Genomic DNA, 21,782 nt, shown 5'->3' with positions numbered 1-21,782 from the left:
AATTATTCTTGCATTATGCATATTACGAATTGTATTGTATTGTATTATATTTGAAATAGATATAGGGTCCAAATTCTAATAGCCTATGAAAATTTAGCTGAACAAAAGAAACGCGGAGCCTAAAAAGGAAACAAGGGGTGGTCCAATCCGGCCACAAGAAACGGAGCAAATTGAATTCAATTGAATTCAATTGAAAGGATCGGCATTCATGAGAAATTGTATATAAAAGGCAAGACTAATATGTTTTAAATAATGGGAGGAATTTTATTTACAAGCCACCAAAGCAAATTCTTTACCGGTCGAGACAGGTTAAAGAAAAAGCAAAATCAAAACAAACAAATTACTATTCTAATTTAAAACTCCCAAAAAAAAAAAATAAAAAAATTTTAATTTCTTTAGCTCACGATGAAATTGAACGGCCTGTTGGAATTAGCTTTATTATGCGTCAATAGCATGAATGTTGCCAATGCAAAGATTCACAAGTTGAAATTGACTAAAGAAGAATTGACTAATGAATTAAAAGATATTTCGTTCGAACAACATTTGGCTCATTTGGGTGTCAAGTATTTGAACCAATACGAAAGAGCCAATCCTGAAGTGGAATTTTCTCGTGAACATCCATTTTATAAGATAAGTTCCGAGATTGTCTCGAAGAATGGTGGCCATGAAGTCCCATTGAGCAATTACATGAATGCTCAATATTTTGCTGATATCAAGATTGGTACCCCACCTCAAAGTTTCAAAGTAGTCTTGGACACTGGGTCTTCTAATTTATGGGTCCCAAGTAAAGAATGTGGGTCATTAGCATGTTATTTGCATTCTAAATATAACCATGACGAATCGAGCACGTATAAGGCCAATGGTAGTGCATTTGCCATCCAATACGGCTCTGGATCATTGGAAGGGTACATCTCCCAGGACGTAATGGAAATTGGTGACTTGAAGATTACCAAACAAGATTTTGCTGAAGCCACTAGTGAACCCGGGATTTCATTTGCCTTTGGTAAATTCGATGGTATTTTGGGGTTGGCATATGACACTATTGCTGTCAACCGTGTGGTGCCACCTGTATACAATGCTATCAACCAAGGTCTTTTGGATGAACCTAAATTTGCATTTTATTTGGGAGACGCTTCCAAATCCAAAGATAATGGCGGTGAAGCTGTCTTTGGTGGCATTGACGAAACTAAATTTGAAGGTGATATTACATGGCTACCAGTTCGTCGTAAGGCTTATTGGGAAGTTAAATTGGAAGGCCTAGGTCTTGGTGAAGAATACACTGAATTGGAAAACCACGGTGCTGCTATTGATACCGGTACTTCCTTAATCACATTACCTTCTGGCCTTGCTGAAATCATCAACAGTGAAATTGGTGCCAAGAAGGGTTGGACTGGCCAATATACCATTGAATGTGACAAGAGAGCTTCGTTACCAGATATGACTTTTACTTTCGATGGCTACAACTTCACCATCAGTCCTTACGATTACACCTTAGAAGTCAGTGGCTCTTGTATTAGTGCCATCACTCCAATGGACTTCCCAGAACCTGTCGGGCCTATGGCCATTATCGGAGACGCCTTCTTGCGTAAGTATTACAGCGTCTACGACTTGGGCAACGATGCTGTGGGTCTAGCACCTGCCGTCTAAGTCTTGCCTGTTTGCTACGACACCTATATACTCTGTACGCTACCTACTACTACTCTACGCTATTCTTACGTATTTCTCTAATAACACAACGAGTTCTCATGCTGAACCCTTATTACACGTTTGCACTTGCATAATAAGCATGTTTTGTTTCAAATATGTTCCGTGTCTGTTTCACTAGTATTTCACCTGTGCTTAATTGTGTTTTAATGTGTTTCATTTGTGTTTCGTGTCTGCATCACGTGTGTTTCGCGTTTCGCTTTTCGCGTTTGCATCACGTGTCTATTTTTTAATTTTTTTAACTTTTTTTTTCGCTTTTCGTATATTTTATATTTTTATTTTTCAAATTTTTAAATTTTCAAATTTTCAAATTTTTTTTCTTTTCGGAAATGGCCGGCCGACGATCCATTTTTTCCCTTTGTGAGGTTTCTGCGAATTATTCTTCAGGCATGCTTTGTGTCCCTGATGAGTAAAAATTACAAGTCGTTTAGGACGGGTTTTGCTTCCCTTTTTAACCTATCGATGGACCAATAAAATATTAAAGCAACCAATTAATTAATTAATTAATTAATATATATAAAGGTTATTATATTCTAATTGTGTTGAATCAATACTTTTTAGAAAAAAAATTTACTTACAATTCACAACACTTTATAATACAATTACAACTACCACTATAACTGCAATTACAATTATTTTATGATGATGATGAAAAAACAAGACAGGAAATTAAATAGATCATACACTTTGACCTTAATGATTGTGTCAATACTATCATTTTTATATCTCAGCTACAATTATGATGATTTTTTTTATTTAAATAATAATTCTAACAATAAGAGCACGACAATTAATGATGATATAAAATTAAACCACGATAGGATACATTCTGAACTCAATCTATTGACTGAAGATAATTTTGTCCACACACAAGAAGAACCAGTTTTAAATTCTATAAAAGTAGAAGAACAAATTTCCACTATTCTTAACGATATCACCAACCATCATCCAACCAAATTACCTGTAGACGATATACCTAGCAGCACAAGAGATCCCAACCCTACAGGCTCGTATAACCCAGAATTAAATTTCAAACAGATTTTGAACACTTCCCCCATGGTATTGTTCATTAGATCATCTCAAAAGAGCAGCAAGTTTATCAAGAAGCTATTTTTAAACGAATATGAAATATCGCCAGAATTCGCCATTGTCGATTTAGATTTACATAAAAATGGTAATATTCTACAAAACTATATCCAAACGAAAAAAATTATTAACAAGGATGATACGCTGGACGTACCCTATTTATTTATAAACGGTGTTTCCGTCATCAACAGTAATTTAAATAAAGATATCATTTCTTTACATGTAAACGACTTATTATTAGATAAGTTGAAGAGTCTGGCAGGAGATAACGTGATGTTTCAGAAAAAGGGTGTTCCTTCCAACAATTAGTTATTTGCACTGTGCTATTTTATGTTTTAATACATAGATGTATAACGATCTATATGTAGATTATGATATGATATGATATGATATGATATGATATGATAAAACCAGACAAACCGAGAAAATGAAAATTGAACCAAAATTCGTTTCTTTTTTTGCCCGGGATAAATATTAAAAAAAGACAATAAAAGAAACAAAACTCCGGAACAATTAAACTTCCAAATCAGGTAACAACATTTCGGAAAAACATTTCTGCACGTGATATGCTGATATATTTTCCAAATCAGGTAAATATCTTGGTCAAGTTTTTCCTGCCCACAATTTTTCAATTAGACCTCCTCATTGGGGAATCTCCAACGGTACCCCCTTAGGCATTGATTTCTGGCTCTCTGGTTTGTTTATTTGTATTTTTTATAGTATTTTGACAAATCATTGTAAATAGAATATTCACAGCTTTTTCATATGATGCCTTTTTTTTTTTTTCCTTTTTCCGTTTTTTGCAATTCCAACCAGCATTTCCGTTTCGGGGAAAAACCAGCAATGCCGCCAGCCATGCCAATTACTGTCACACATTCTCAACAATGACAGTATATAAGAAGAGATTATTGTATGCTATAAACCAATTGTATGCTAAATGCATACTAAAGAATATCATATAATATAATCTAACATTTAAAAATATATTTTACAATTATAATTAATACCCCCTGCCAATCTCTGTATGACACAAAATATCATTCGTGTACCAACTAGAACAAAAACCAATTCATTCAACGGTTCACAGATGGACTTTAAATTCCCATCCAAAGAAACTTTACCAAATGCCTCATTAGAAGAATGCCAATTGAATAATCATTATTTGTTGAACGATTCTCTTTCCTCTAAACACAATTCGCCTTCAAAACAGCCTCATTCTTCCAGTTCCATGTCTTGGAAAGTAAACCAATCCGATATTAATGAAGAAATCGATGATTTCGATTCACATTCACAAATCTTATCAGATTATTCCAATCCAACCACAACAAATACAAATACAAATACAAATATCGCTACCTCAACTTCTTCCGGGTTTAATTCTTCCAATGGGTATTATTCATTTGCCAATATTTCAGATAATACAACAAATTATTTGAAAAAGGAAAATACAATGACAAATAGCATTGTCAAATACTCTACAAGATCCACTACTTCTATGCAAAATAAACATTCCAATGGGTATCCAACAACGCTTGCTCCATCGAAAAATGATGCTATCCCTGAGTCTTCCAAACATAACTCGACATTCTCTATCCCTACTGCCGACAATATATCTTATCGTATCATCTCTACAAGTTCATCTATACAAGATTCGCACTCCAAAATAATCCCTAATGAAGTATCTAAAGATACAATTACACAATTAAAATCCAGATCTAACCATAACCATAACCCGAAGTCCAAATCCAAATACACTCATAAGAATACTTCATCTACTTCAACTACAAGAAAGACTTCCAAATATAAATATACTAAAGAAATGGGATCTATTCCCAATAAAAATTCTTCACTTTCCAATAGAAATTCATTTATTTCTCATATAAAGGATTCCAAATCACCCAATTTAGAAAGAGTCCCCACTATTGAAAGTGTAAGTTCTATGCATCTTTCATCATCTGCATCTTCGATTTTCTCAACGAAAAACCAAAGTCGTCATCGTAATCACAACCAACCAAAGCCTCATCCAAATAAGAAAAGCTCCAAATCTTCTTTAAAGAGATCAAATGCTATTAAATGTAAAGGCGGGTTATTATATTATTTTTCATTATTAGGTATTAAATTGAAAAAATTATTAAAAGCTATTGGTATGGCATTCAATTTCAATAGAAGATCTAAACATAACTCTAAATCGAATTTACATGGTAAGAATTCGAAATCAAATTTAATTAATTCTTCAAGAAGATCTGCTTCTTTAAATCATAACTCCAAAAAATTATCATTATCTTTAAAGAAACCAACCACGTCTCATTTGAAAAGAACTCAAAATTACGTTACAAATTTACAAAAATCTATTTCTCAAAAATCTTTGGAAAATGTTATTGAATCAAATGATATCACTCCAATGACAATTGATAAATCAATGCAAACTTCAGTCTCTTCTATATCAACTATATCTTCATCACCTGAATTGACACCTTTCGAAGTACCCAATGAAATTGTTACAAAACAACCTACAAATTCTAAAAAAATAACTGCATCTTCATTAAGACGTACAAATTCCTCCATTAGAAGAGCTGCATCTACTTTAACTGATTCTACAAATATTAAAAACCATAATTCCATTAGAACAAATACTCATACTTCAATTAGAAGTACTAGTCATTCAAATTCAAATTTTGTTTCTAATGAAGCCTTAACAAGAAATAATAGTATTACTTCTACTCCAAAACAATCCAATCTTGTTAGATCTTCTCCTTCTATTGCTTTGAATTCTATCGTAAGACAACCTTCTATAATTGCAAGACAACCTTCTATTGTAGTTAAAAATAAAGTTATTCCATTAACTATTTCTAGATTCTCTATTACTGAAGAATTAAATGAAGATGATGATGAGTTGAACAATTATAATTATAAAAATGAAACTAGCATTGCAGAAGAAAGTGAATTAGAAAATGGTAATGATGAATATATTATTGATACAAATATCATGCAACAATTTGACCATTCCAAATCAATTAATAAAAACAATAAAGATGATGTTGAAAGTTTTATTTCAAATGAATCTGAATTCATTGATGCAAACGAATATACAAAGGAAGTTGCAAAAGATGATGATTTCCATTCTATTACAAGTTCAAATGATTATTTACATGAAGAAAAAGCTCAAGAAGTTGATACAGAGACTGAAGAAGAAGAGGAAGAAGAAGAAGAAGCTCCTCAATATACCGAAGAGGAAAAAATTAAACTAAGAGAAATGTATGGTCAATATTTGAGAAACGTAATTGCTCAACGCATCAAGATTAGATTACAATTGAGTAAATATCAAGAAACTGGTAAAATTTCGTATTTACAAGCTATAGACAACTTTTTAACAGAAAATGAAACTGAATATAGTTCGTCTCAATTATTCGATAATAACGAATCACCACAATCCTCTATGCCAAGTGAATTAGAAGATGTGGAAGAAACTGATGAGGAAAAATTGCAAAAGAAACAAACCCCAAAGATTTCAAATTCGCAAATGTTCTCTTACCAAAACTATGATAATTTCAGCAAGTCCGGGTCTTTGAAAAACAAAGCTTCAGTCATAACTTTCCAAACTCCATTCTATTCCAAGGAAAATGGGAATAATACAAGTGTATTCTCTTTACCATCTTCAACATCAGTCCAAAGATCTCTTACATTACCTGTCGGTATTAAAGTGTAATCATCTTTCTCCAGACTTTTTTAAAAACAAAAACAAAACAAATTAATACAAAAACCCAAGACATTCACTACATACATGCATTATATACATATTACAACCTGGCATATCTGTACCATTATTTATACATATATATTTGTGTATACTTTTTTATATCCTCAACTTTATAAATTTTTTGTGACGCCAAAATTACTGGCACACCGTTCCACGTGACATAATTGATTTGTCAGAATTTCATAATTTCTAAGCCAATTTCTATTTCTCAAATCGGAAGTCAATTTGTGCACGAGATATGCCAACAAATAAACCAAACGGAGTTTACTAACCAAGGTTATCTTATGATAATGGAAAAAGAGAAAAAAAAGAACTTGTTATTAAAAGATTTTCATATATTTATCCATCTTCGAGCAATACTGCTTTATTCTGTATTGAAAAGTAAAAGGACCAAGGATACTATATTATTAAAAACGATATATTGATAGTGATCTTTATTTTATTTTTTTTAAAAACTAGAAACAACATCTATTATATCTGAAATATAACAAACAAACATGTGGAAAAATCGTTGCCTACTGAGTAATACCAAAAATTTTTATCAACCGTCAAGAGTATCTAGATTCAAATCCAATCTTATTCAATTAAGAAATGAATCTTCCTTTAATTATTTAAATACTAGATCGGTTGTAGAGAAATCTACTATAAAACAATCCAAAAGAAAATTGAAAAATGCAAGTTATAATAATACTTCAAATACCAATGAAGTTGTAGTTGGTAACAATGATACTACTACTTCAACTTTACCAAATATCAATGAACTAGCCTCTACAGATTCGTCTACGTTTTCCGAACAAATTAATGTTAACAATACCATTTCTAATGATACCATACCACAACAAACAAGCCCAACAACCACTAATATTCCTACTAATACTATTCAAGATTCACAGATATTATCTCATTCTAATATTTTGAAAACATCTTCTACTAATAATATTCCAAAGATTAAAAATCCAAATGTCCAAAAGATAAAACCAATCGATTATTCTTGGTTACCAAAAGTACCTACTTTGAAAAATTTGAAACAAAGAGATGTAATGACAAATGTCTTGTATTCAGGCTATAGACCACTTTCGATAGATTTCAAAGCTTTAAACGATCCAACAAACATTTATGATCCATATAGTTCACCTAACGGTTCTAGTACTTTATATGAATTTGCAATGCAATTACAATCCTTAAGTGAAATTTTTCCTTGGATGTCTTCTGCTGCTGGTTTAGAAGTTTACTCAGAATGGGATTCCATACCGATTGAAGTTTTAAAGAAATTAAAGCCTTTACAGTCTCCACAAATGATAAAATTATCCAAGAATCAATTTTCAAATGATATAGATGATGAAGATACTCTTTTGAAAAAAATATCTCAAAATTTAATCAATTCTAAAATTAATGATTCTGTGAATCCAAAAAAGGGTAGAAAGAGACCCATAGTAACTTTATTACAAAAGAAAAAAAAATTGGAATCATAACTTCATACTAATATCCATCAATTTCATAACGGTACAAACTGATTACCAATTTGAACTTTAAGTTTTTTTATTGTTACGTTTTATTTTTCCTTCATTGTTTTTCATTTTATTCTCACTTATTTTTTTGTTGCATATACATACATTTATTAACAGATTTTATCCTTCATTTTTTTTTTTTCATTTTTTTTTCATCAATACATTCTTCTCTTATCATGATACAAACTCTCATTATTTCATTATTTAAATGCCTAAATAAAATTTTTATTTATTGATATCTATGTAAGATATTTTTTATTTAATAACTTTACAATAGTATATTTTTTTTACTTTTTGGGTCTATATAGTAGTAGTATGTATTATAAATATCATAATTTACACTAGTAAATAAAAAAAAAAGGAGAAAACAAATGATCGTTAACGTTACTCTTCAATTTTTTTTTTTTACATTCAAGTTTAAATGTTTTGAACAACAACACCAGGGGCACCTGGAATAGCATTTTCCAAAATTTTAGCGGTATTTGGTAAAGGTTCTTCTTCACCAGTAAATATATCCTTACCATTCTTTGAACCATGTGGGAAAGATAAAACTTTAAATTCTTCAATCTTTAATAATTGTGCAGCTTTTCTTAAGTTTTCCTTAGTAGCTTTAATAGTATCAATTTCATTGAAGCTTAATTCTCTATCAAAGACTTCTTCTGGTGATTGGGTAGTTAAACGTTGTTTCAACAAAGAAATAAATGGCATAGCACGCTTCATTTCCTTTGGATTGATTTTTTCCTTAATCTTCTTGTTGTCATCTAAAGTTTGGTTGGCAAACATTTCACGAACAACTTCCAAACAACCTTCTTGCCATTCTGGGAAAGATTCAGCAACTAATAAAGTTAATTTAACTGGTTTTGATTGATCAACATCAGAAGTCTTACCCTTCTTTTTCTTTAAAGCTTGACCTTCAGCTTCTCTAATAGCTCTTTGGACATTTCTTACATATTCCACAGCATCAATAACATTCTTATCAACTGGTTTATTGGCACGTGGGAATTTAGCGTTTTGAACAGAAGTTTTCTTACCCAATAATTCACGGTAAATATAATCAGCAAAATGTGGGGCAATTGGAGCTAATAATAAAGTTTGAGCTTCAATGTAACGGAAAACCAAATCCTTATGCATAACACCACAAGATTCACGGTAATAGTCTCTAGCAGTTTGGAAGTCAAATAAACCGTATTTCAAAGCAGTCTTGTAATGAGTCAAACCGTAATATTTGTAACTTAATTCAATTAGTTGATTCATTTCATTTTCATAAGCAACATCAAAGAAGTTATCCATTGGACCAGTTCTTAATTCAGAAGAATTCTTGACCATTTCTTCAGCCCATTCCTTTAAGTTAAACAATCTTAAAATGGCAGCATTAGCATTGGATTCATCGAAGTTTGCATCTTCAATAGTATCACCAGCATCGGCTAAAGCAATACGAGAAGCATCAGCACCATATTTTTCAACGATTTGTGCCAAAGTCATAAAGTTACCAGTAGATTTAGACATCTTTGCATTATTCAACATTAAATGACCATTAGCTCTAATACCCTTTGGCCAGAATTTCTTTGGGAATAAAGCAACATGGATATAAATGAAGAAAGTTAAATGGTTTGGAATTAAATCCTTACCAGAAATAGAAACATCTAATGGATAGAAATATTCGAATTCTCTTCTTAAAATTTGTAAATTTCTTAACGGAATGTCTGATTTAATTTCTTCAGTATGTTGGAAAATATAATCATAAACATCATCAGTCATTTGTTCTGGCTTGATACCTAATGGACCAAGTTCTTTACCAGCATAATCTTTAAATAATAAATGAGAAATAGTGAAGAAAGAATGATAAATAGTGGAATCAGATAAAGATTCTACCAAATATTTTTCATCCCAAGGTAAACGAGTACCCAAACCGTATGTTCTAGAGACAGCCCAGTTTTTCAACCAATCTAAGACACCTTCAAAAGCGTTTTTAACTTCTGGGGCAAAAGTTTGAATACCAGTTAGACATTCTTCAGCTTGAGCTCTCCAAGCTTTTTCACCATAATCAATATACCATTGATCTTCTAAGGAAACAATACAGTCATCACCAGAACGTGAAATAACTGGAGATTCAGGTTCATTATAGATAAATAATTGATTGGCAGATAACATATCAGCTTTAGTCAAGTTCTTGGCTTCTTCGACAGTCTTACCCTTGTATTTACCGTAAATCATAGTACCGTTGTAGAAATCTTCCTTGTAACCTAATTTCTTGGCTTCAAGTAAAGCACTCTTATCTCTCGGAGATTGAATCTTTAATTCTTTACAGACAGCTTCAGCAGTTAAATCACCATACTTTTCAGTGTGAATAATTGGTAAGATGTCTTCGATAACCCAAGATTTATCAATACCATAAAATTCTGGTTTATTCAATAAATCCTTGGTGGTCATGTAATCATCTGGAGAATTAGATGGAACACAAGTGACAACACCAGTACCCTTTGTGGCAATAACAGATTCCATTGGCAAAATTCTAGTAGTTTTAAAGGCAGATAATGGCGCTTCAATCTTAGTACCGATGAAAGCTTTACCATTAACAGTTAAAACAGGTTTGTAATAACCTCTCTTTGGACTTATCTTTTGATATGACATGTTTTTAAAAGCACGTTCGGTAGTAATGTAATAACTGTCACCAGCATCAAAGATACCGTATTCAATTTTTGGAGATACAAAACAACAAGTTTGACCGTACATAGTTTCTGGTCTTAAACTGGCAGCAATGAAATATAATTTTTTAGATTTGTCCAAGTCAGAACAAGCAGAGATGATCTTTTCAGCTTCTGGAGCAAGTTCAGTAGCTAAAATCTTAATACCTACATATTCTTGTGGACCAACACCTTCACCAGATTGTCTATCGTGATCCATACATGGCTGACCATCCTTTTCTGAATATATAGTATGACGTTCACCAAATTTAATTTTACCGGCTTTCTTTAATTTATTCATTTGCCATCTAACAAAGGAATCATAGTATGGATTAGCATCAGTAGTAATAAATGAACGTCTCCAATCGATACGGGAACCAATTGCAGAACAATCTTCTTGACATAAAGGTGGGAAATAAGTTAACCAATATTGAGCATCAGCAAATTTGATGACATCTTCTCTCTTGATACCTAATTGCATCATAATTTCAAATTGATATTTCCCACGGCCTTTCTTAGCTTGAGCCTTAGACTTCTTAGCCTTAAATTTGGTGACATCTTCACTACCTTGTTTAGCAGCTTCTTCTGAAGCCTTAGCGGCAGCAGCTTGTTCCTCATCTTCATCTTCAACTGGGACATTTAAGAAATCAGTACCGAATAATTCAGCTTCTCTTTTCAATTTATCAGCACAAGCTAAAATTGGCATACCAGTACAATGGAACCCTAATGGGAATAAAGCTCTCTTACCATTCATTCTTTCAAAACCGATAGAAAACTCGACTTTGGATAAAGTAAAACAATGACCAGCGTGTAAAACACCATTCATATATGGGTAAGCCATAGTAGACATGAATTTTGGATATTTCTTTTGCAACTCTTCAGAATCGATAGTGACTGGTTCATCATCAATACTTGGGGCATCGATCTCAAATTGGTGTTCTTCAGCCCAAAGTTTTTGGTATTTTTTTTCAATGGCAATTAAGGCATCTCTACGAGCAGTGTTCTCGAGAACCATACCTTTAGCTTCAGTAGCAGCAGACATGATTGGAATTGAAGAGTGGTGGGAGATAGTCAACTGACTTATAGATTTTTCAATAGGGTTCCTAAAATTAAGAATGCCTTATTGATTTGTGATAAACATATATATATATATATAATCATCGTTAAAATCTCTAAATGTATATTGAATAATTTTTCAGGTTGCAATTGCATTCAGTCATTAAAAAAATTTGACCAAAACGGCTTTATTTCGTGTTTCGTGATAAAATCTGAAGCCGCTACCGGCAATTTTTTTACATAATCATTAAAGAGGAAAACGATTATATACTAGAATTAATTAACTTTATTAGAATCATATATGCGATAATTACATATTTGAATCAGAATTAGCTTATCAAACAATGGTAGAGGTTACTTCCTATTTGGAAAATAAACTAGGTTTATATTGGACATTCTTGAAAAGAACTTGTAAAGAACTTGAAAAGAACTTGAAAAAAAGAGCGTTAATTTAAAAAATCAAAGAGTTTAAAAAAAATACGAAAACTAGAGGTGCAGAATAATCTATAAATGGTATATTATATGTAGATGAGGAGTAACGTTAAATGATAGAGATTATGGCTTAACGGGAATGTTCCAATGTAATATATATGAAGAGCAAAAGAGAAGATAGTATTCTGGTAGGTTGGCGATATCTTCTACGATTGCAAACTCAAAGAGTCTTTATGTTTTTTGTTTGATTTGTCATATTTCAAACCCTCTATCTCTTAGTTGATGAATAGTCCAAATCCATGTGGAAGCTGCATCATCAAGGTTATTTGCCACATAACTTGGTCTTGATTCCACACCGCCTGTTGAAAAATATTTCCCATTATCTGATTCATAACATAAATCTTCAGATAAGGCACAACGTATCGTTGCTAGAGAACCTTCTTCATTAGAGACTCCAAAGAAATATGAAACTATTTGGAAAAGTGCCCAAAAGAATATCCCTACAATGGGTAATCTTGTCCAATAACTAAATAGATTTGTGTTCATCATTAAACCAGGGTGAATCGAGAGACATAAGATATCCGGGTTTTTAATAGAAATCATCTTAGTGAACTGAATCAAAGCAGTCTTCGCCATAGCGTACCGGAACCAAGTAAAGATCATATTAGGTTTAAAATTCCATGTTTGATTCATCGGCCAATACCATAATTCTAGGATATGACCCAGAGATGATAAATTGATTAATCTACCGTTTGTTCTTTTTAAAAGAGGCAATAACCTCATAGTCAGTAGAAAATGTGATATATAATCTGTTTGCATTTGTAATTCAAACCCATCCTTAGTAATTTCATATGGTAGAGCCATTACTGCAGCATTATTTATTAATACATCTAATTGATGTTCCAATTTAATAAATTTCTTACATGCATGTTCTACTGATTTCAAATCAGCCAAATCTGCATGAATATAATTGATATTACCCATATATCTATTTTCTATGTTAGGTGTACCATCTTTCTTTATTTTAGCGTTCAAACTAATATATCTTCTCTTAGCTTCAGTAGTTATTTCATTTGTGGCTTTATTAACTCGATTAGAGTTTCTACCAAATATATATACGGTAAACCCATGCATATATAAATGTAAGACGGTATACCATCCAATTCCACTATTACCACCCGTGACAATGGCCACTTTTCTTTCAAACTCTGGGTTATAATACGGCAGTGTATCAGGGTCGAATCTTACCATAGCGTATTATATGTGATTGTAGTAAAATGAAGTGAGTGTGACTGTAGATCTATATAATTTTTCTTTGAAAAGTCAAACTAGAAGAGGAATAGGCTTATAATAGCAGAAAATGTGTGTTTAAAAAAAGGATTTGTCTAAAACAGTTGTCAGTAGAAACAATAGTGTCAGCACAAAGGTAAATGTAAATTGAAGACTATGATTAAATTAGATATCAAACAATGGAAAAATAAAATAAAAAAAAGCCTTCAATACTCGCAGTAGACTGGGTATGAGATGAGCTGAGCTAAAATAAGATGACTATTAGACAAATACCTCAAAGTGGAGTGTTACTTTAAATAAATAATTCAACAAACCTTAGTTAACCAACAGTTTTTTTGTTAGAAAACGTCCAAAAAATCCAGAATGGAAAATCAAAACAATCGCTTCTTATTTCGTTTAGCTTAATCACTCCTTTAATATCCTGGACAGAAAATAAAAAAAGATAAAATAAAATAAAACAGAAAAAATAAAAAAAAAATACTAAACTTAAGTAAAGGTCAAATACTTGAAAAAAAAAGCATATCTCTTAGCCTCTTTGCGAAGATTTTAAACCCATGCAAATACAATAGTAGAAGATGAGCAGATTGGAAGTGTATAGCTTATTTACTCTTTCCTGCTTTTTATTTTTCGATGATGCATTTATTGACTCTAACTAATGAGATCACAATTCTAGCCATTTTTTACTAATTCGAGCATATCTAAGGAACCAGTTTAGAAGTGTGCCTAAACTTCAAATACTTCACTTAAGATTAATGCCATTACACTTGTGCTAATTTTTTTCGAAATAGTATTGTGCTATATAAGGTTCGAACACCGGCATTAGTAAATTATAATAAGAAACTTATAGAACATTCAAGAATATTAGTTAATACTTGATAAATCTTGTCATCATGTCTTTAAAGACGTAAAGTAGATCGTAAGTACATTAGACCTTTGAAGTTTGAGTGCAGCTTGTATTGAATTGAATTGAATTTGTGCTATAAGACTGGCAAAAAATAAAACATACATAAATAAATCAATCATAAAATATTTCAAAGCTTTTTCAAATGGATTACGAAGATATCTTATTTGGACTTCAACCAATTATAAATGCCTCCAATGTTGAGGACATCCCATTACAAGATGTATATTTGGAGGGATATCTTACTGTATTGGATCAGTTGGCTGTCTCCTTAAGAGCACCTGATAATAGAAACGTAATAGGTCAATCAGGATTGTTTTCTCAATTATTGAGAGTGTTACAATCATTCTTGGATATTTGTTTCCATTCGCAAGACACCACTGGAGATCAATTAACCCTTTTCAAGTTAGTCTCCGAACTTATTAGATGTATAGCTAATGGTCTTGTGGATAATGATGATAATAGAAAGATTCTAATTGATGGTGATATAACTTCAGAAATAAAGCTTGAGAAGAAAATTCGATTAATTGATTATTATATACCAAGAATATTTAATTTAGATTCTATTACAAATTCTGATGATACTGATAAATTATTGTCCACTTTACAAATGAGATCAATTGTTCTTGTGAAAAATTTAATTCTCGAAAACGACAATTTGATTAAAAGATTCTCCACCTATTTAAGAGGTCCCCTATTTAAATTACTATTGAAATATCAACCTTTAATAAATGATGAATATGAAATACTTTTATTAGCTTCAGAGATTTTGGTTGATATCTTAGACATTCATTCCGAAGATACTACTGTTTCTAATATATCAATTTTAACAGAGTTCATTGTAAAAGTGGCTCCTTTGATATCTAGTATAGATATAGGAGATGCTAGTGAAGAAAATGAATCTCATGATGCTAGTGAAATGATGGAGGAAATTGATGACCCATTTACTGATTTGATATTAAATTTTACTAAATGTTTGGAAATCATATTGGAGAAAAATTTAAAGATTAATTTTCAAAATTTAGATGATCAAGTCTTAAAAATTCAAACAAATTTATTTGAATCTTTGAATATATTATTTCCCAAAGAATTTTATAATAAATTAATTGTAATGAGAAGATTATCATCATCTGTTGGTTATGTATCATCCAATTTAACTATTTCAAATGTTAATGAAAGACATTTATGTTACAATATCATTAAAAGTTCTCAGAATGGTTATCAATTAGCAGCAGCATTTATTTTATTATCAAATTCAATTAATAGTAAACAAGACGCAGATCTTATCCTCAACGATATCCCAATCTCTCTATTAATTGAAAAGACTAGTTTTATCAAAGATCCAATGCAGTTCCAAGGATTCTTGGATCTGTTAAGAAAATTGTTATCAATAACTATAGCAATGACTTTAACTCAAGATGAATTATACAAATTAGCCATTGTATTGAAAGTGATTCAAGATCAAACAAAATATTTCACAAATTTATTACCTTTATTATCTTCCCTATTGAAAAAATTAATTACTGTTTTACCAAGTTCTATGATCCAAAAACTAATCTCATCGAACGATACTTGTCCTATTTTAGATATAATATTAGAAAATGAAAGTTTAACCTCAGCACTATCATTAGATAAGTTGTTAGTAGCTAGAACAGATACTAAAGATGAAATATTAATGAAATTATGGGATAAAGTCTTTAAATTTGATGAAAATTCTTCAAATGGAAATAATATTTCGATATCATACCTTTTCCAAATAAGTAAGACATTGGGGATATATTTTAAAAACATTGAATCAAAATGTTCAAAAGAAAGTGACAAACTTATAGTTTCACATTTTAAAGACATTCTTTTGGTTTTAGAAACATTATTACCATTAAAAAATAATGAAGATAATGCATCGAAAAGTGGCTTTAATAATGGTAAATTCGTAGCTGGGATGATCCTGAAAGTTATATCCAATTATGATATCTTGACATCAGAAGAAACTCAATTAAAAGACATTTGTAGTAGCTTTTTTTAACATTTTCTTTTTTTTTCAATTTTATAATTGTATTCGTAACTTTGTTTAGAACGGACTTTTCAATATTGAAAAAAAAAAAAGAAAATTTGCATTTTAAAACATCTCATCGCTTTTAATAAAAGAATGGAATTAATACATTTTACATATATTTGCCTTGAATAGAAACCTCCTAATATATTTATAAACAACTTAAATATGCCTGTATCTAAATCGCTAGCTAAAATTAAAAAAAATTTAAAAAGTGGTACAAAGAAAGCCACCATTCATCCAAAGGGTCGTAAGTTTCAACAATTAACAAGAGCCACATTACGTGACGAAAAGATTGCCGCCAAGAAAAAGGCACATAATGAACGTAAATCTAATGAACTAGCTCGTGTAAAATTTATTCAAGATATCATAAATTCTGATAGTTTCAAAGAACAAATGACTTTCAGTCTGAAAGAATTATCTATTTTTATTCAACAATTTATTGATAGAGATGATGATGAATTAAATGAATTGAAAAAGAAGAGAAGATCAAATAGGCCACCAACAAATAGACAGTTGTTATTGGATCATAAAAAATCTCTAGAAATGGAAGAATTCAAAAAGGGTTTCTTATGTCCGGATCTTTTGGATGAAAAGAACGTTGAATTTTTAAGAGGTTGGAATTTATCATTTGGCGGTATGTCCACTTTAAAATTGATCAGGGTTGATAGTCAAGGTAATCAAACATTAATTAATGAAGTTAATACTGCTGACGTAGATATGGAATAGATTAATCCAATTGTTTTTTTTTCTGGCATTTAAATATTAACTGTATATTAGGATATTATTACGTACATAAATCTATATATTTATGTGTATGCATATTTCATTGGATTGTTTATTAATATATATTTTCAAACCAAATTAGAGCGTGAAATTTGAAATAATAATCATAGCATAAACGCACATACCATAATTACTGTGATTAGTGTACTAGTAGTAACTAAACGTTGGAATGTTTTCTTCTGTGTGTCAATTTCAGAATCTACATTCTCTAACGGTCTCTGGAAAACAATTAAGAATTTAGATTCACCATATAAGTCACCCACTAATTTCCAACCCTCTTGCTCGACTTTATTAATAATTCCTAATGCTTCATCTGGAGGTCGTGATGAGCTGTTAATAATAGAGAATATATCTTTGTAGTTAATATTGAAGAAAGCTTGATCAAATTTATTTGGATCGATAATTTTTACATTCTTTTGACTTCCTAGATCATAAATTAAAAATTCTTTAGGTTCTATTTGCTGCTTGTTTTTTTTGTCTTTTACAAATTTTTCTGGTTGGAAATATCTCTCAATTGAAAAAGAGTTTGTTGATGAATTTAATTTTTCCTTTTGTAGTTCATTATCCAATTCAATTTCTCTTTTGATAGTTCTAATAACATTTGCTTCTTGAGTTTGCTTATCTTTCTCCACTAAATATGTCTCTAAGGTGTGAAGTGTACCATTATTAATGTGGAAATTAGTTTTATTTTGTTTTAAATTGGTAGTAGAATTAGGTAAAGAAGTCTTTTTCGAAATATGTTTTGTGGACTGTTTCCCTTCGATGTTGGCAAGACTAGATTTCAAATCATTTGTGGAAATCACTGGTTTTAAATCTAAATGGGGCTGATTCATTTGCCTAATCATATCTGTTATAAAATCATAATTTTTTATGTCATGAGAAGGCATATAGATGTTATTGAAATTCGATTTGTGATAAGTATTTGTATCATTTAATTTATTGGATATATTCAAATTTAAACCTTTATTAGAATTTTCAATAGGGTGTTTAGATTTATTCTTCTTTTTAATCAATCCAGGATCTAAGCCTTTATTTTTGTCTTTTACCCTAATACCATGTTTTTTCTTTGAGACTTCGATGTTAGTCCCTAAAGATTTGTTCTCTAGATCTGCTTGCTCTAGTAATGCCTTTCTAAACCTTATAACAGATTCTTTCCCATGTATTCTATATTTTTTGTCAGGAGTGGTCTTAATTACTTCATTATTGTCAAGATTTTTAATAAGGTGTTCAATGTTAGTTGAATATAATCGATTTTTTAATTGAAAGATAGGAGCTCTAGATCGAATGTGATTGAAGTAAAATAAACCCATCGAATATATTCGATAAATATATAAGTTGGTGATTGGAAAAATATAACAATGGAAATTGCGATATTCTAGTGCAATTCTATTAGTTAATAGTCCTTATGTATATCTACATTTTTGACCGTTTTGAATTCGGAGCTTTAAACATAGTTGTTAAAACAATGGTGCATTCATAAGCAAGTATTAAGTTAGAAAAAAATAAAAACGAATGTTTTAAAACAGTAAAATCCAATTAATTAATAAAAAAACAAATGAACAAAAAAAATACTTCATTGGATAATTAAGATAAGCATGACAAATAAGTTAATCACATTAGATACCGTTTACAATTCTAATATAGGCTCTATGGAAAAAATAATAAACTGTACTCTTCCAGTAAGATATCCACATAAATTTTTCCAAGAAGTTACTTCAGGTAGTAAAGATGGCAATGTTTATTTTAGTAAGCTTGCATATTTCAATGACGTAGCTGTTGGTACTGTAAAGGCCAAATTAATTCATAATCAAAAAGGTGGGGTATTACCTCAAGGTGTATATATTGAAGTAATAGCTGTTCTTGAAAATTATCGTCAAAAAGGTATTGGGAGAGAATTATTAGCGTATATAGAACGAGAATGTAAAAGTCATTTCCAACATGAAATTCTTGTTCATATATCAGTAGATAATAACAATGCTTTACAATGGTATGAAAAAAATGGATTTCAAAATGATGGAATAATATTAAAAAATTATTATCAATATTCTAATGCACAAATTTCTTCTGATGCATATATTTTAAAAAAGTATATCCCATAATTTTTTATAGTTGTATAGTTGCTAATAGTAACTTAGTGTAGCATCTGCATCCCAAATAGCTTCTGCATAATTATTTGAAAATTTTTAAAAACTTGCATTGGTTCATAAGCACAAATTGTTAATGATTTTTTTTTTATGTATGTGATGGTGTTATATATATATATATATATTTAATTGATATTATAATTTTTAAGTAATAATTTACAAATTTGACTATTTTTTTTATTACCCATTTGGAAGAAAAAAAATTAGCAAACATTAAAAAGAAGTTGTGAGTATTATTTTTTAGATGGTATGAATTGAAAAAAAAAAGGTTTATTTTTATCTTCCTTGATATTTTGTTTTTCATCTTCAACATCACTTTCTTCAGTTTCTGTATCAGTATCAATATCTGTCAAATCACTATCGTACTCACTATCATCTTCATCTTCATCCCCATCATCAGAAATATCATCTTCCGAAGAATCCAAATCATTCAATAGATTTTGGCTTTCATCACGTTTCTCTTCTTCAGTCATGTCGCTAACGTGCATAAAGATTGTGAAATCTAAATCACAACCAAAATAATCTGTAGATTTAATAATGATTCTAAATGGGAAATCACCCTTTTCTGGTGGAGCAGCTTGAGCCAATGGAATTCTAATTGAACCAATTTCCCAATCCTTTGGATCAAAATCATCACCTAATTCTTTCAAGACTCTCTTATCTAAATCTTTTGTCAAATTTGTTAATGATAATCTTTCTAAGATAAATGGAGATTGTAAAATTTTCAAATCTTTTTGTAAAGCAACTAAGCAACACCAAGCATTACGTCTACTACTTGGGAAGAATGGTGCAAAAGAATAAGGTAATAATGGTTTTTCATTCATTGATGCAAATGGATCCTTTAAGAAATCGAAATCAGTTGGTTCTTGTAAGGTTTCATCTGGGAATTTTTTAAGTGGAATAAATTTGTGTTTTGGAGAACGAACTAATACTTTAACAGATATATAAGCCATTGCAGAAGGAGTAACATGCTTTTCACCCGGAACAATAAAATCAGCCTTTAATAATTTCAAAACAGGGATATTTGAAGCCACTTTCATTGTATGTTCAAATTGATCCTTATCTTCAATACCAAGCATTTTTTGAATTTTATTATCTTCAAAAGTGAATAATTTCCCAACGGTATAAACATCTTCTGTAGAATCTATGAAATGTTCTTTATTAACATTTGGTAATTGTAAGATTTGAGAGTATTGATTATGAGGAACAGCTTGAACTAAACATTTGAATGTATCCAAAGCTGCTAAGGCAATATCAGTATTTCTAAAGCCAGAAGCAATATCTAATAGGCCATATAATAGCGAATGACATTTAGCTACAATTCTATATTTGATTAAAACATCAGTTGGATTTTCATCCATTGGAACTCTATTAATATGATTCAATAATAATTTTTCAAAATAAGCAGGAGTCTTATTAGGGAAAAAAATTTGGAATTCTTCAGCATGAGATAACCAATTAATGATTAAGTTAGTGGTCACAACTTCAGAAGGTTTATAATTAACTAATCTATCAGCAAAATAAGAAGCAGTATTAACATGGATACCTTTCTTGGTGTAAGATTGAGTTCTTGACCACCATTTACTGACAATGTATGGCAAAATCAAAGCTAACAAGGAAACATAAGCAAAGACTAATAATGGGGAAGCAGCTCCTTCAACTAAGAATTGTGGTAAAGCAATACCATGAGTGGTTGATTGTGGACCATCTGGATGACCATATTTTAAGAAGTTTTCTCTCATAGCTTCATCTGTTAAAGCTTCATAAGCTTTGGTGATTTGAACATACATTTCTTCCATAGTGGTTCTTTCCTTTTCGGATAAATCTTTGGATAATTTATCAGGGTGGAATTTGACAGATAATTTTCTATAAGCTGATTTGATATCTCTTTCACTTGCACTTGTAGAAATACCTAACAATTCGTAAGGGTCGAACATACCAGATGCAGCTTCCTTAATGGCATCATTGTTAGAGATTCTTTGAACTAAAACAGAAACAATAACCCAACCAATGATGATTAATAAATTTCTTAAATTTAAAATCTTAGATTTACTAGAATGGTCAAATTTCTTTCTAAACTTCTTAATCTTATCATCTGTGTATAATTCGTTCAATTCTTCCAATGGTACAACATCTCTACCCGCCTTCTTATTAATTTCTTTATATTTTCTAGTAACTTCATCTTCACTATCATTATTTTTAATAATACGCCAGAATTGAATTAATGTGCTTGGAATTAAAAGAACTAATAACAAAGTCAGGAGAAAGAAAGGCCAGGTCTCCCCTTGTTCATCGTAATCATAATTCAAGGCCATCTTCTATATTGTAAAACCTATTTAGATAGCTTACTGCAATATAATTCTCACTTATTGGCTAAGAAAATA

The 21,782-nt window shown here is 30.6% G+C and overlaps 11 protein-coding genes across 11 annotated transcripts; 7 read left to right on the top strand and 4 right to left on the bottom strand.

The window, feature by feature from the left end:
- Positions 1-405: 405 nt before the first annotated feature.
- PEP4 (proteinase A) lies at positions 406-1,647 on the top strand (the record flags this gene model as incomplete). The annotated part of the gene is made up of 1 exon (XM_004178693.1): positions 406-1,647. One exon carries the CDS (start codon positions 406-408, stop codon positions 1,645-1,647), a length of 1,242 nt encoding a protein of 413 aa, XP_004178741.1.
- Positions 1,648-2,343: 696 nt separating this feature from the next.
- Positions 2,344-3,099, top strand: PRM4 (pheromone-regulated protein PRM4; the record flags this gene model as incomplete). The annotated part of the gene is made up of 1 exon (XM_004178692.1): positions 2,344-3,099. One exon carries the CDS (start codon positions 2,344-2,346, stop codon positions 3,097-3,099), a length of 756 nt encoding a protein of 251 aa, XP_004178740.1.
- Positions 3,100-3,814: 715 nt separating this feature from the next.
- AIM44 (Aim44p) lies at positions 3,815-6,496 on the top strand (the record flags this gene model as incomplete). The annotated part of the gene is made up of 1 exon (XM_004178691.1): positions 3,815-6,496. The coding sequence occupies one exon, from the start codon at positions 3,815-3,817 to the stop codon at positions 6,494-6,496; it is 2,682 nt and encodes an 893-aa protein (XP_004178739.1).
- Positions 6,497-7,044: 548 nt separating this feature from the next.
- Positions 7,045-8,019, top strand: PET20 (Pet20p; the record flags this gene model as incomplete). Its single annotated transcript, XM_004178690.1, has 1 exon — positions 7,045-8,019. The coding sequence occupies one exon, from the start codon at positions 7,045-7,047 to the stop codon at positions 8,017-8,019; it is 975 nt and encodes a 324-aa protein (XP_004178738.1).
- Positions 8,020-8,472: 453 nt separating this feature from the next.
- CDC60 (leucine--tRNA ligase CDC60) lies at positions 8,473-11,781 on the bottom strand (the record flags this gene model as incomplete). Its single annotated transcript, XM_004178689.1, has 1 exon — positions 8,473-11,781. One exon carries the CDS (start codon positions 11,779-11,781, stop codon positions 8,473-8,475), a length of 3,309 nt encoding a protein of 1,102 aa, XP_004178737.1.
- A 698-nt stretch (positions 11,782-12,479) lies between these two features.
- ENV9 (Env9p) lies at positions 12,480-13,478 on the bottom strand (the record flags this gene model as incomplete). The annotated part of the gene is made up of 1 exon (XM_004178688.1): positions 12,480-13,478. The coding sequence occupies one exon, from the start codon at positions 13,476-13,478 to the stop codon at positions 12,480-12,482; it is 999 nt and encodes a 332-aa protein (XP_004178736.1).
- Positions 13,479-14,563: 1,085 nt separating this feature from the next.
- BEM4 (Bem4p) lies at positions 14,564-16,441 on the top strand (the record flags this gene model as incomplete). The annotated part of the gene is made up of 1 exon (XM_004178687.1): positions 14,564-16,441. The coding sequence occupies one exon, from the start codon at positions 14,564-14,566 to the stop codon at positions 16,439-16,441; it is 1,878 nt and encodes a 625-aa protein (XP_004178735.1).
- Positions 16,442-16,636: 195 nt separating this feature from the next.
- TMA16 (Tma16p) lies at positions 16,637-17,197 on the top strand (the record flags this gene model as incomplete). The annotated part of the gene is made up of 1 exon (XM_004178686.1): positions 16,637-17,197. The coding sequence occupies one exon, from the start codon at positions 16,637-16,639 to the stop codon at positions 17,195-17,197; it is 561 nt and encodes a 186-aa protein (XP_004178734.1).
- Positions 17,198-17,358: 161 nt separating this feature from the next.
- On the bottom strand, positions 17,359-18,564 carry MRX4 (Mrx4p; the record flags this gene model as incomplete). Its single annotated transcript, XM_004178685.1, has 1 exon — positions 17,359-18,564. One exon carries the CDS (start codon positions 18,562-18,564, stop codon positions 17,359-17,361), a length of 1,206 nt encoding a protein of 401 aa, XP_004178733.1.
- Positions 18,565-18,849: 285 nt separating this feature from the next.
- Positions 18,850-19,353, top strand: NAT5 (peptide alpha-N-acetyltransferase subunit NAT5; the record flags this gene model as incomplete). Its single annotated transcript, XM_004178684.1, has 1 exon — positions 18,850-19,353. One exon carries the CDS (start codon positions 18,850-18,852, stop codon positions 19,351-19,353), a length of 504 nt encoding a protein of 167 aa, XP_004178732.1.
- A 278-nt stretch (positions 19,354-19,631) lies between these two features.
- Positions 19,632-21,713, bottom strand: SEC63 (protein-transporting protein SEC63; the record flags this gene model as incomplete). Its single annotated transcript, XM_004178683.1, has 1 exon — positions 19,632-21,713. The coding sequence occupies one exon, from the start codon at positions 21,711-21,713 to the stop codon at positions 19,632-19,634; it is 2,082 nt and encodes a 693-aa protein (XP_004178731.1).
- Positions 21,714-21,782: the final 69 nt, after the last annotated feature.

This window comes from Henningerozyma blattae, chromosome 2 (assembly GCF_000315915.1).
Source record: "Henningerozyma blattae CBS 6284 chromosome 2, complete genome".
Taxonomy (NCBI): domain Eukaryota; kingdom Fungi; phylum Ascomycota; class Saccharomycetes; order Saccharomycetales; family Saccharomycetaceae; genus Henningerozyma; species Henningerozyma blattae.
Note: the sequence above shows the minus strand (reverse complement) of the source record. Positions and strands in the feature narration are given on the sequence as shown.